The 13,753-nt window shown below is 42.9% G+C and overlaps 1 protein-coding gene across 2 annotated transcripts in view; it reads left to right on the forward strand.

Annotated features, from left to right (window-relative positions):
• Positions 1-7,772, forward strand: part of SHLD1 (shieldin complex subunit 1) — an 86,114-nt gene extending 78,342 nt beyond the window's left edge. For both annotated transcript variants that reach the window (XM_077749146.1, XM_077749147.1), the window contains one exon: positions 6,918-7,772. In XM_077749146.1, coding sequence (XP_077605272.1) covers positions 6,918-7,360 — 443 coding nt within the window. In that variant the 3' untranslated portion in view covers positions 7,361-7,772. The remainder of the gene's footprint in view (positions 1-6,917) is intronic.
• The last annotated feature ends 5,981 nt before the right edge of the window (positions 7,773-13,753 follow it).

Raw genomic sequence — 13,753 nt, forward strand, 5'->3', positions numbered from 1 at the left:
CTGTCTCTGTCTCTCTCTGCCCCTCCCCTTCTTGCACTCTATCTCTCAAATATGAATAAACATTTAAAAAATAATAAAATTTTTAAAAGAAAAAGTGAAATTCAGTAAATAAAACATCAAAAAAGTTTAAATATATCTACCATGTGCTAGCACTGTTTTAGGCCCTGAGGTTACAGCAGGTATCAAGAGAAAGAAAAATCCATGAGCAGAAGATAGGCAATAAACAAACAAATCATATGTTATTAGATGCTACTGTGTTTATATGGAAATATAAGGCAGATAAGGGAGACAGGGACAGCCAGGGCCTAGGGCAGTAAGGGAAATGCAATTTTAAGTAGTATGCTCAGGGAAAGTCTGGTAGACTGAATTATTGTTTACCAATACTCTCTGCCCCCTCCTACTGGAGAATTTTTCATCCTCATGCTTTTGAAATTAGTTAGCATTGGCCAGTGATATGGGAACAGAAGCGACAAAGCTTTCCCAGTCACTGCCTGCTCTTTTCCCTCTGCCATAGTCACCAAGCAATGCTGAGATAGTGGCTGCTCCATTGGCCTGGGGTCCGACGTAAGGGCAAGGATGATACAGACCTACTTGTATGGCACAGAGCTGTTAAGTAGTGAGAAATAATCCTTTGTTGCTTTATGCCCCTGAGATTTGGCACTTGCTTGTTATGTGGCATCCTGACTGATACAGAAGCCCTCACTGAAAAGGTAACATCTGAACAGAGACTGTAGGAGGTGAGGGATCCAATCATGCAGATGTGTAGAGAAAGCATGTTCCACACAGAGGAACAGAAAGTGCAAAGGTTCTGAAGAGGAAGCTTGCAAGGATCAGGAAAGAAGCCAGATTTCTCAAGGCAAAGAGGCAGATTTCTCAAGGCAAAGAAAATTGCACCAGTCAGATTTTCATGGGGCCTGTGTGGCTGGAGACAAGACCTAATCTTGTTCAGCTGGTGATGCTGTCCACTCTTTTTTGTCTCTGCAGGGCATGGAGTGGAGTGGCGGGGGTGACAGGGACAGATGAGGGTAAAAAAGAAAAGAAAGATCTGTGCAGAGAGATGCAACCTAGCATCCAGATCCATGGGCACTAGCCCCTTATATATTAAAGATGATAGTGTCACCCACATAGAGACCTGTGAGGCTTCTGAAGTCTGACTGCTGTCATAACGGAGAGGAGTCTGTGCATCCAGTGTGCTCATTGGTGACCACCGATGACCAGACACGCCCCTCCCCACTCACCTTGTTCTTCATACACCTGTGACTTTCTTAGAGCCACGCAGACTCCAAGGAGCCTCCAACAAACAAGGCCGAAGGACCACTCTTAGCAGACTGTGCACTGCCATGAACAAGGGCTGCTTTCCCTTTGAGCAACATAAAAGGAGACCATATGAGCCACATGTTCCTTCTTCCCTTAAATCCTGATGATTCTCTCTACTTTTTAATAGAGTCTTTGATTCTTTTGGCTCTGTGCAGCCTTGAATCCACACATCCTCCCAATTAGCAGTCGCTAGTAAAAGCGAGTCTGAACAAATAAAGCAGAGTGGGAGGCTATTGAGGCTGATGCATGAGGGAGACAGAATTCTAAATATCAAATCCATTTAGGAAAAAACTTGTTCAAGTTGAAAGCTAAAATGTTTCAGAGGTAAAATCCTGCTGCGCATTTATCAACCACAGAAGTAATCGTGGAAGATTCTCTGGAAGAAACCCCCATTAACATCTGGGTTTCTAAAACCTTTTTTTTAATTTTTTTTTTTTTAATTTATTTCTGAGAGAGAGCGACAGCGTGAGCAGGGGAGGGTCAGAGAGAGAGGGAGTCACAGAATCAGAAACAGCCTCCAGGCTCTGAGCTAGCTGTCAGCACAGAGCCCGATGTGGGACTTGAACCCACAAACTGTGAGATCATGACCTCAGCTGAAGTCGGACGCTTAACTGACTGAGCCACCCAGGCGCCCCAACATCTGAGTTTCTAAAGGCGGATGGCATCTCACAGAATACAACCATTAATCTCAAATCCTCATGAAAATTGATTGCCTACAATGATCATCTATGACTCCTAAACATATAAAAATGCTTTTAGGTTTGTAAGAATCTTAAACATCTATGCTATCTGTTTTCTCTCTCATCAAAAGAAAATTTAACAAATGGGTGCTCTGGTAGATAGGTGACCTTAAAACAATGCATGCAAAAGCATGGCCATACCAAGCACCATCTTCCTTCATTTCTTCTTGTCAATTCCTAAAGAAATTCCTTTCATGATGGAAACAAATTGGAAAAGGGAAATTCCACTCAATTTAGACAATGCCAAAATCATGGGACTGGGGCCCTTGCTGAGAAAAATAAAATGCCATTTCAAGGTCTGAGAAGAGAAGGATGCATGGTACAAATGGATGCCAGCAAGAAAGGCATCGATTGTGCAGGGAACAATAGCAAAGATACCTTGGGGAGCCTAACGCAAAGCAATATATTACAATGCAGTGGGATTCACCATTCACTTCCCACTCTTTGCAGAATCCATCCTTTGAGCCACCGTTCCTCTCAAGGGGTAGCAGGCATAATTGTGATTTGGGGAGGATGGTTCTTTGTTGTATGGGATTGCTCTGTGCCTTACAGGATGTTTCCATCCTTGATCCCACTCACTAAATACAGCCGCTTTTCCAATCACTGACACAAAAACATCCCCAGCTCTCCCTGGCGTAGACATTACCATCCCAAGTTGCAAGCCCTGCAAGTCTGGCCCATATTAATATAAGATTAAAGTGAAGTTTGAACATAGCTGTGAGGATGTACCACTGAGCAGGAACTGACTGAGTTATCAAAGATCATCATTCTGTACACACGTAGGTGCATGAGGAAAAGAAAAGCAATTAGCTCTATTTGCTGGCAAAGAAATCCCAGGTATCACAAAGGCCACAACAGCTACATGATTAGAGAGATGGCTTTGTTGTTGATGGTAAAGCGGATTTTAAAAGGAAATCAAAGACTGAAATGAGCTGGAGACAGTGTTCAAAAGAACTGATATGGTAAATAGCCCACGTTGTCATTGCTTTTCTGGAAAAGGGAAGGAGGGTTTCTTTGAAGATGAGCTGCTTGATATTTACATGAAAAACAGAAGAAGACAAGCTAGTTTTTTAGGCTCTTTAGGCTCAAATCAAAGTTATTGACCAGTTCCTTAATAAGTACATGCTATGCTACGTGGAGGGTTCTGTATAAATGGCTGCCTCAGGTGGGCAATTTCAGGAACTCTCCAGCCTTTTCAGTGTTACCGCGAGGATTTTCCCTCTCTCTTTAACTCTTCCCATTGACCCTTCTCAGCCCCTGTCTTCCTGCCTTACTTCCCCAGGACTAGATCATCTTTGGGGAAAAAGGTGGGAAGAGACACCTCATCCCCCTATTGTGGGACCCCTTGCCTGGCCCCTTCTCTCCTTGGCTCTATAACAGTACCGTTTGCTAGGCAAGTACTGTTCAGCAAGCCCTGGGCTAAGGCTTTTGTTTATTTGTTTGTGTTAATATTAAAGTAGACCACCAAAGGAAGTTTTAACAATTATTCCTCCAGGGGAGGAATTCAATATTTAATTAAATAATTCTGTAATTGTTTAATTATTTTTCTTGAAAGAATCTCAAACTCATAGAAAACTTGCAAGTACAATACAGAGAGCTTTTTATTTTCATGAATTACTTGAGAGTAAGTTGCCAGCCGGGTGCCCACCACCCCTGATTTTCCGATAAACAAGGATATTCTCCTACATAACCCAATGAAACTATCAAAATCCAGAAGTTCATAGGATATATTACTACCATCTGAGCCTCACACCCCACTCAGGTGATCCTAGTAACATTCTTTTTTTTTTTTTTAAAGATTTTTATTTATTTCTAGGAGAGAGAGAGAGAGACAGCGTGAGCAGGGGAGGGTCAGAGAGAGAGGGAGTCACAGACTGAAACAGCCTCCAGGCTCTGAGCTGGCAGTCAGCACAGAGCCTGACGCGGGGCTCGAACCCACGAACCGCGAGATCATGACCTAAGCGAAAGTCGGACGCTTTACCGACTAAGCCACCCAGGCGCCCCCTAGTAACATTCTTTATAGTAAGAAGATCCTATTGAAAATCATGTGTTGCTTTTAGTTGTTGTGACTCTTTGGTACTCTGCAGTGTGGAACAGTCTTGCTCAGTCTTTTCTGGGTTTTCAGGACCGTGGCACTTCTGAAGAGTACAGGCCTCTTCAGTTTGTAGAATATTCCTCGATGTTGGGTTCAGGTGCTGCACCTTTGGCAGGACTATCAGAGAAGTGGTATTGGGTCTTCCTCCTGCATCTGGTCAGGTGGCAACAGGGTTTCGATTTGTCCCATTACTGGTGATATTCACTTCGGTCACTTGATTAAGGTGATATTAATTAATATTAAGGCGCCATGTTTCTCCACTCTGAAGTTATTATTTTCCCATTTGTAACTAGTAAGTAATTTATGGAGAAGTGCTCTGAGACTGTAAATATCCTGTTCCTCAGCAAACTAGCAGTTATTTTATGGATTTATGGTTTTCTATTTTAATAAATGGGCTTCCATCAGTTACAGGTACTCTCATGATTTATTTTGATGCTTAAGTTATTCCAGATGTGGCCAGGTAATCCCTTTCGAGCTGGCTTCTGCTCCCCACTTGACAAGCCTCCACCAATATTTGAGCATTCTAGAAAGTAAGCTGTACCAGGCCCATCTTGCGCTGTCCTTAACCAGCCTGGAATCAGCCAGCCTTCAAGGTGGCTGAGTGCTTTGTTCTTGGGCTACCTGTGTGGTGGACTAGTAAATTCTCATCCGTGTGTGGGCCTGTGTGTGTCTCACACCATGTGTCCACATTCTTCTTGGGTGCTTTGGATTACCTACTCCCCTGTTCTTTGTTTTACCATAGATTTTCTAGAAGAGAGACCATTTACTAAAACTCTTGTAGATGAGAACGCTAAAGCTCAGCAAGGTGGTATGATGTCTGTCTGGTAGCAAAACTAGAGTCAAAACCGTAAATCCCTTCTCCTTTTCTAAAACCATCCACTGCATCACACAACTGTCTTCATCATTAGTAAGTACAAATATTTTTATCACAGCTACTAGTTGAGTCAGTGGGGGAGAGGGACGTATGTGTGGAATTAAAGCTAGTAATTTATTAAAGCTTGTATCAGAGCAAAAAAGGAAAATACATTTTCTCCTAATGTATACAATTTTAAAAATTAAAACTGGTTGGTGTATAGGAGTTTTGTAAATTATTTGTGTGGAATATTTTCTAGAACACATTGTCAGCTTGGGAGTCTCTCTCTCCCTCTCTCTCTCTGCCCCTTCCCTGCTCATGCTTGCACGTACTTGCATTTGCGTGCTCTCTCTCTCTCACGTGCCCACGTGCTCTCTCAAAAATAAATAAATAAACATTAAAAAATAATTAGGGTTTCCAAAGAGGTATAGAAAGTTAGATCAAGGACTAGGATTTGGCCCTAGTTCTGGCTTCTTATTGTCTATTATTAAATCACTTAGTTTATTTGTTACTCCTTTAAAAAACAGGAAGGTGGTGATTTTAATTGAGAGATAAAGAGTCCATAGGATTGTTGTAGGGAGCAGAAAAAGAAAATGTCTAAACTGTGTAAATGCCCAGCACTGCCTACATTAGGGGGCTTTACTGTATCTGTGCCAAGGATCCTATTGGCATCTGGTGAAGCCTTCCCCACCTTTTCTTAGAATAATGTTTTTAAGCGCAAAAATTAAAATATACAGGATAACTGAGGGAAAAATATTGAAATGTAGTTATTAAAATAGTTAAAGAACAAAAGTAAAATATTGTAAGGAATGTGTTTTTTTAAATTAATGCTTAAATAATAAGATCTAGTATCAGGACTAGTAACTGTGTCTCAGTCTACTTGGGCCGCCATAACAAAATACCATAGACCGGGTGGCCTAAACAGCAGAAATTTATTTTCTCAGAGTTCCAGAGACTGGAAGTCTGAGATCATGGCTCCAGCATGGTTGGGTTCTGGGAAGGGCTTTCTGGCTTAGAGGCGGCCACCTTCTCATTGTGTCCTCTCATCGCAGTCTTGCACATGGACAGACAGAGAGAGAGAGAAAAAGAGAGAGACCGCTTCCTCTTTTTTTTTTTTTTTAATTTTTTTAATGTTTTATTTATTTCTAGGAGACAGAGAGAGAGGGAGTCACAGACTGAAACAGGCTCCGGGCTCTGAGCTGGCAGTCAGCACAGAGCCTGACGGGGGGCTCGAACCCACGAACCGCGAGATCATGACCTGAGCGAAAGTCGGACGCTTAACCAACTAAGCCACCCAGGCGCCCCGACCGCTTCCTCTTTTTATAAGACCACCACTCCTATCAGGTTAGCCCCCCACCCTTATGACCTCATTTAACCTTAATGACCTCCTAAATGCCCCATCTCCAGATCCGGTCACATTAGGGACTAGGGCTTCTACTGTGAATTTTGGAAGGCCACACTTCAGTCCATAGCGTAGTGATGGCGTAAATGATATTTTAAAACACCTCCAGACTACAATGTGATATGAAAATAGCTGTGAGCCATTGACAACAAAGTCATAGGTACTGCTGCCAGTAACTTTGTTGCCTACATTATTATGGAAGGAAATGCTTAATTTCTGGTAGAGGTTAGTGAAAATAAAGATATGATTTTTCTCCCCACCCAAATTCACAACTATCCTGAACTTCTATACAAAGACCATAGATTAAGAACCCCTAAAACATGCAAATAAGGTGTTCTTGTTTTGAGCAAACAAGTGGCATAACCCCAGGATGGTGGGGATCACTTCCAAAATTGGCTAATCCTGCCCATTGCCAGTCACCCAGGAGCAGGAGGTGACTTGAAGAAACATCATGTGCTTCTGGCCTTTTTAAATATGTGTTCAAGTATTGGAATGTGTTTTGTCTTGCAGATATCAATAACCTAAATTCTGAACAAAATGATTCCTGGACCTCTGAGACCTTCTGGCTGGACCCTTCTGTGAAGGGCCAGGTGAAGACCGAGGCAGAGGATGATGGGCTTCGGAAATCCCTGGATAGATTCTATGAAATGTTTGGCCATCCACAGCTGGCCTCTGGAGATCCACTCTCCGCATCAGTCTGCCGGTGCCTGTCTCAGAAAATCAACAAACTGAAGGCCCAGGAGACCCGAAAGTATGCCCTCCGCAGTTTCCAAATGGCCCGGGTCATCTTCAACCGGGATGGCTGCTCGGTCTTACGGAAGCATTCCAGGGCCGTCCACTTCTACCCACTGGGAGAAGGAGGTGTGTCTCTGGATGACGAAAAGCCAACCCCGGGACTTTCAAAAGATATCATCCATTTCCTCTTGCGGCAGAATGTGATGAAAGACCTTTAAGTAGTGCCTGGTGGTAAGAGCAGGCAGCATGGAGGGTGATCCAATGGTCAACACTGTTAGTGCTTCACCCACTTCCCCTTCAGTTTCTCTTGCCGGCTGCTCTGTGTGTCCAGCCACCCCCGACACACACCGGTATGTCCCGCCCCCTGTGTCCACACCACCTGCCACCCCACCCTACCACTCCCTTTGACTTAAGACCAGTGACTGATTGCGGAACCCAGAAGCACAGCTTCCTTGCCCCAAGGGCATGCTCTGAGGCATAACTGACTCTCCAGAGCTCCCCTCTGGATCAGGCCAAGACTGGGACTTCACATGAAATCCTTGCTCAGCGCCTGCCGTTTCCCTGTACTCCCCCCGTTCATCTACTGGTGTCTCCCAGGAGTGTTTCCTTAATACATCCCTGGTACCTGAATCCTTGACTCAGAGTCTACTTCTGGGGGATCCTAACCTAAGGGAACAGGCTTTCTTCATTAGATGAGTTTTTTAAAGGATTTAAAGCTCTGTGCCAAATCAAGCATAAGAATTATACCAAGTTGTAAAACTGAGACCATGTGACTGAGAATGTATTTCCCAAAATAACATAAAGATTTAAATACGGTTCCAAAAAGTACACCATATCTTCCTCATACCCTTGCCTCTCCAAAGCCAGAATTCCCTGTTTTGTAATTCTGACAGGGTGTGGAAGGAACATTTGGATCATCTAAAATAAGAGCGAAGATTTGCAAATTTAAAAAAAAAAAGAGGGGGGGAGGGGCTCTTGGTCTCCACCAGATTGCCAACGTGGAAGGTGTGAAGGAAACAAATGTGCGCCACCTACTGAAGGACGCGTCAGTTTAGTTATGCCATGACAGGCTGATGGGACGCGGCCTTGGCAGTCTGTGGCGGAAGAGAACAAGGACTCCTTTGCCCAGGTGGACGCCTCCCTGTCATTTTTGCATTCTGCCCGCACCCTCTGTCACCCTCGGAGCAGTTGGCCCCTCACCCGTCCCATCCTTGCTCCACCAGGGAGTGGCTTTAAATAGCCGGTGCCGGCTTGCGCTGGCAGATGCTCTGCTCCACGGCCGTGTCCTGACCCCCCACCCCACCCCCGATTGAGACTCGGGTGGTAGAATGACATCACCTGGCACTGAGCTCTTGGAAGCTGTAACTGGAGCCCTCGTACAGCCCTGCCTCGGCAGCCCTTCAAATAAATTACATTGGCAGAAAGAGTTCTATCATTTGTCTGGGGAAACAACAAGATGAGGCTGGCAATGCTGTGCAGTTAGATTTTGAGAAACTTGGGGTGAAATTTCATTGGCCTAAGGCTCCATATGCCTGCCAAGAAACGGAGTGTGCAATCTCCGCTTGCAATGGATCGGCCTTGAGTGAGTGAACCCTCTCAGGCAGGTCTCCTGGGGACTCTCGGAGGGGAGAACACAGGCTTTGAAAGGTCAGGGATTACATATTAAGGCCTTCAGGGCTGGGAAAATCAGAGGTAAGAAACAGTGTTTCACACTGAAGTGCAGAAGCATCTTGGAAGGAGACCTGAAATGAGCAGGTCTTTGAGAGCTACTTGAAGAAAAATGACTCCGTGTTTCCCTCTGACAAGCCATCGTGTGAATGTGTCCCGAGGAGCTTCTCCTATGCAGCTGCCCGCCCTCCACCACCCTCCCCCCTCCAAATAATCATGAAACCAGTGGCACTTAAAATTGAAAATGTGCAGGCTGAATTTTAGCGTGGCTCAAATTAATAGATGCATTGGAAGAATGCTGTCATTTTTAGTGTTATTCAGCCACTGAAAGGAATATTGGAGATTAGTTTCCATGGCCACCAACAGAAGGAAACTGGATTGTTTTATACTTTTTTTAAAAGACAGAAGATGGAAGCTATTTGAATCTCCATGCCAGGAAGCAGCAGCTTCTGTTTGGCACTGAGATTTCAGTATTGGTTATTTTGTACCCTTTATTATTATCAGCGCTGAGGGTGCTCAGGAAGAGGTAGACTCTGAAACCAGAGAATTTAAAAATCTAGAAGCTAGAATCATCTCAGGGTGGAAAAAAAAAGGAAAAAAATGTGTGGTGTGTGTTTGCTTGTATCTAAGTAACTGCTTGTGACAGGTCAGTACAAGATATTTGATTCCCTGCAATCTCGCTCTCTAATTTGATCTTCACAACGTTGGGATGGCATTTTCCATTTATCTCTGTTTAGCTTTAATAAAGACTAAGAGATAAGGGTATTAAGGCTCTGGCCTTTGGCATTATTGTCTGTCTCTGCCCTACAGATCACTTCCCCAACGTCTTATCATCCCGTGAACATTCTCACTGGCCTATGATATCATCTGTGGCCCTTTTCAGAGGTCTCCTCGAGCGTGGATCTGCTCGTAGGAACATCAGAACTCCAAAAAAGGAGAAACTGCCACCAGTGTCTTATGTGTGTATGACTGTTACTCACTTCACTAGTCGTTTCTTTGCATGACCTGTGTGATCGCACATGCGCAGATATTACTACCAGCAATTAGCACAAGACAATGCAGAGATGATCAGTCAGCCCAGGTGGCTCCTTTCCGAGTTTCCAGCTGGAGAGCAGATGAGGATGGTTTGCTCAAGCCACGTGTTTCTGGAGCTGCTGGCAGTATACAGAATAACTGTGGGTGCAACATGGACAAATAGTGTTTATTTTCATGGTTATCTGTTTTGTTTATTATTAGAAAAATATATACCTACTGTATCTAATCTGTGCTTTTACAGAGAGCACGTAGGATAAGCCGAATATACTTAAATTTTAAAGTGAATTAGTGAAAAAGTTAATACTGTGGACAATATGTCAAAAATTATAAAGGTGGTATGCCAGGAAATGACTGAAATTTGGAATATAATGGGAGAATCTATTCTACCCTCTGTATCCCCCATCTCTCTCCTGGAATTAGTATTCCAGGAAGCTTCCATCAGGTTAACCCACATCTTCCTTCACCTCTATTTTTTAAGGTTTTTTAAATGTTTATTTATTGAGAGAGTGAGAGAGAGAACAAGCAGGGCAGGGGCCCAGAGAGAATCCCAAGCAGGTTCCACACTTAGCGCAGAGCCCAATTCAGGGCTTGATTTCATGAACTGTGAGATCATGACCTGAAGAGAAATCAAGAGCTGGTTACTTAACCAACTGAGCCACCCAGGCACCTTATCCTTTGCCTCTCTTCACTCTGTAGCTGTGTTGCAAACCCTTTTAAAAGGCAAAACAGACGTGAATAGTCAGCAAGTTAAAGAGAAGGGACTAGCCTTGTCAAATATGAAAACACTTTTAACTTACAGTAACTAAAGCAGCAACAAAACCGAAGTAGACAAATCAAAGAAAAAGAGTTCAGCCCATAAACCTAAATGCACATGTATATTATTTGATGAAGGTAACATTTCAGATTTGCAAGGGAAGGTGGAGTTTTTAGCAATAGTTTTAATTTTTTTTAGTTTATTTATTTATTATTTTGAGAAAGAGAGAATGCAAGTTAGTGAGAGGCAGAGAGAGAATCCCAAGCAAGGTCTGCACTGCCGGTGTGGAGTTGATGTAGGGCTTGAACTCATGAACCACAAGATCATGATCTGAGCCGAAGCTGGATTCTTAACTCCCTGAGCCACCTAGGTGCCCCTTAGCAAATGGTTTTAGAATAATTGGCTCCCCAAATGGGGGAGGAGAGTACAAAAAAGTCTAAATTCTTCACCTCATTCTTGATATCAAAATGAATTTTAGGTGGATTAAAATTCTCAAAGTAAGGGGCGCCTGAGTGGCTCAGTTGGTTAAGCCTCTAACTCTTGATTTCAGCTCAAGTTACGATTGCAGTTTGTGGTTTTGAGCCCTGTATGGGGCTCTGCTCTGGCAGTGTGTGGAGCCTGCTTTGGGATCTCTCTCTCTCTGCCCCTGAGAGAGAGGGAGGGAGAGTGTGAGCTGGGGAGGGGCAGAGAGAGAGAGGGAGACAGAATCTGAAGCAGGCACAGATCTGTCAGCACAGAGCCTGACGCGGGGCTCAAACTCATGAACCATGAGATCATAACCTGTACCAAAGTTGGACGCTTAATTGACTGAACCACCCAGGTGCCCCCCAAAAAACATTGTTTTCAAAGTAAAAAGATAAAATCATAAAAATGCTAGAATAAAATATGAATGATATAGATATGTTCACCTGTACTAGTAGTATCTGCAGGCCCAATGTCTCCCAGCCCTCCACACAATGATAGATGGTGACCTAGGACATCCCCCTACATCTGCCCAAGAATACCCATGTAGGCATCACATGCAGGGATCTAGTGGGAGCTTAAACAAAGCCAGAACATAGTAGACCAGAACAGTATTGCAAGGGCTCCGAAAATTGTCATTGAAACTATAGACTACAAAAGTAAACCTTAAAAGCAAAGCAACAACAAGGTGGCTGCCTACTAAAATAGAAGATTTATATAAGATTAAGAGTCTCCTGGGGCCTCTGGGTAGTTGGTTAAGTGTCCAACTACTGATCGGACAGTGTCCAACTACTGGTTGGACACTTACCTGGTTGGTTAAGTGTCTGACTTCAGTTCAAGTCATGACCTCATTCATGGCTTGTGAGTTCAAGCCCCACATCGCATTCTGTGCTGACAGCTCAGAGCCTGGAGCCTGCTTTGGATTCTGTGTCTCCCTCTTTCTCTGCCTCTCACCCACTCACCTCTGTCTTCTCTCCTGCAAAAATAAATAAACATTAAAATAATTTTTAAAAAAGATTAAGGGTCTCCTAACATAATATGCAAAAGTCCATAATACAGTAAAAAATCACTTGTCTTACCAAGAACCAGGAAAATTACAATGTGAATGAGAAAAGACAGTGAGTTGAATCAGAAGTTGAAACTATTTGACAGAGATTTTTTTCACATTTTTATTTATTATTTTTGAGACACAGAAACAGAGAATGAGCAGGGTAGGGGTTGAGAGAGAGAGTGAGACACAGAATCCGAAGCAGGCTCCAGACTATGAGCTGTCAGCACAGAACTTGACACAGGGCTCAAACCCACAGACCATGAGATCATGACCTGAGCTGAAATCAGACACTTAACTGACTGAGCCACCCAGAGACCCCTATCTGATAGAGACTTTAAAGCATTTCAACCAATAATTATGAAATCCCTTGAACCAAATGAAAAACTACAAAACCTCATCAAAGAAATAGAAGTTACAAAAAAGAACCAAGTGGAAATTATAGAACTGAAAGCACAACCACCAAAAAACCAAAAAACAACAACAAAAGTCCTCATTGGATTGGTTCAGTGGTAGAAATGACAAAAAAAAAAAATGGAATCACTGAACTGAGAACAGGTCAATCAAATGTACTCAGTCTGATAAACATAGAGGAAAGAGATTGGGGAAAGACAAGGAGTCTGTGAAACAGTAATAAAAGATACCGACATTGCTATCATCAGAATCCTAGAAGGAAATGAACAAAATTGTGGGGCTAAACAAATGTTCAAAAAAATAACGGCTGAAAACTTGAATTTGGTGAAAGATGAAACCTACAGATTCAAGGGCTTTGTAAATTTGAATTAGGATAAATCTAAAGAAATGCTCATCAAAACACAGCATAATTAAACTTCTGGAAACTAACAAAAAATCTTAAGAGCAACCAGAGAGAAATGATGCATGCCTTAATTATAGGCAAATACCAATTCAAATAAGAGCACATTTCACATCTGAAACCATGAAGGCCAGAAGGAATTGGCACATTTTCGAGGACTGAAAGAAAAAAAAAACCTGGTAAACATATCTTTCCCAAGCTTGTTCTGTTGTAATTTACCATGGGACATTCTACTCAGATGCATCCTTGTCACCCTAAACAAAATGTATAAAAACCCAAAGGTATCTTCTTTCCCACAGGCTAATAATACTCCTATTTGATGTATGTTGATGCCATTCATCAATGGCATTAACATTTGCTAAGTCATTCAGGCTTGAAAAACTTTGGATTCATCATGACTTTTACTTCTCAACATTCCACTCTAGCACACGGTGGTTGTTAAGAGCTGAGACCTGGGAGCTCCCCTGCCTGGATATGAATCCTGCTTCTACCATTTATTAGCATGTGTCCTTGGGCATGTTAGTTGACATAACAGTGTCTTAGTTTCCTCATCTGTGAAACAGAAATAACAATTGTATCTAATTCAGGAAAGTCACATGAGTTCAGATTTGTTATGGTATTTAGAATAGCACCTGGCAGGTAGTGTTGGTTTTGGGGGGGGTGAGGGGTTGCTTAAAAATTGAAATTCTTACATTTGCCTCTTCTTTCTCTTCCAACTGCCATCACCTGCTCCAAACTTTTATGTCCTAAGGGCCCTCCAAAAAGTTCCTACTTCCAGTCATTCCCCACACTGTTGCTACCATATTGGTCTTCCTAAATCTAGTCAATAC

Source organism: Crocuta crocuta, unplaced genomic scaffold, assembly GCF_008692635.1.
Source record: "Crocuta crocuta isolate KB4526 unplaced genomic scaffold, BGI_CrCroc_1.0 scaffold407, whole genome shotgun sequence".
NCBI lineage: Eukaryota > Metazoa > Chordata > Mammalia > Carnivora > Hyaenidae > Crocuta > Crocuta crocuta.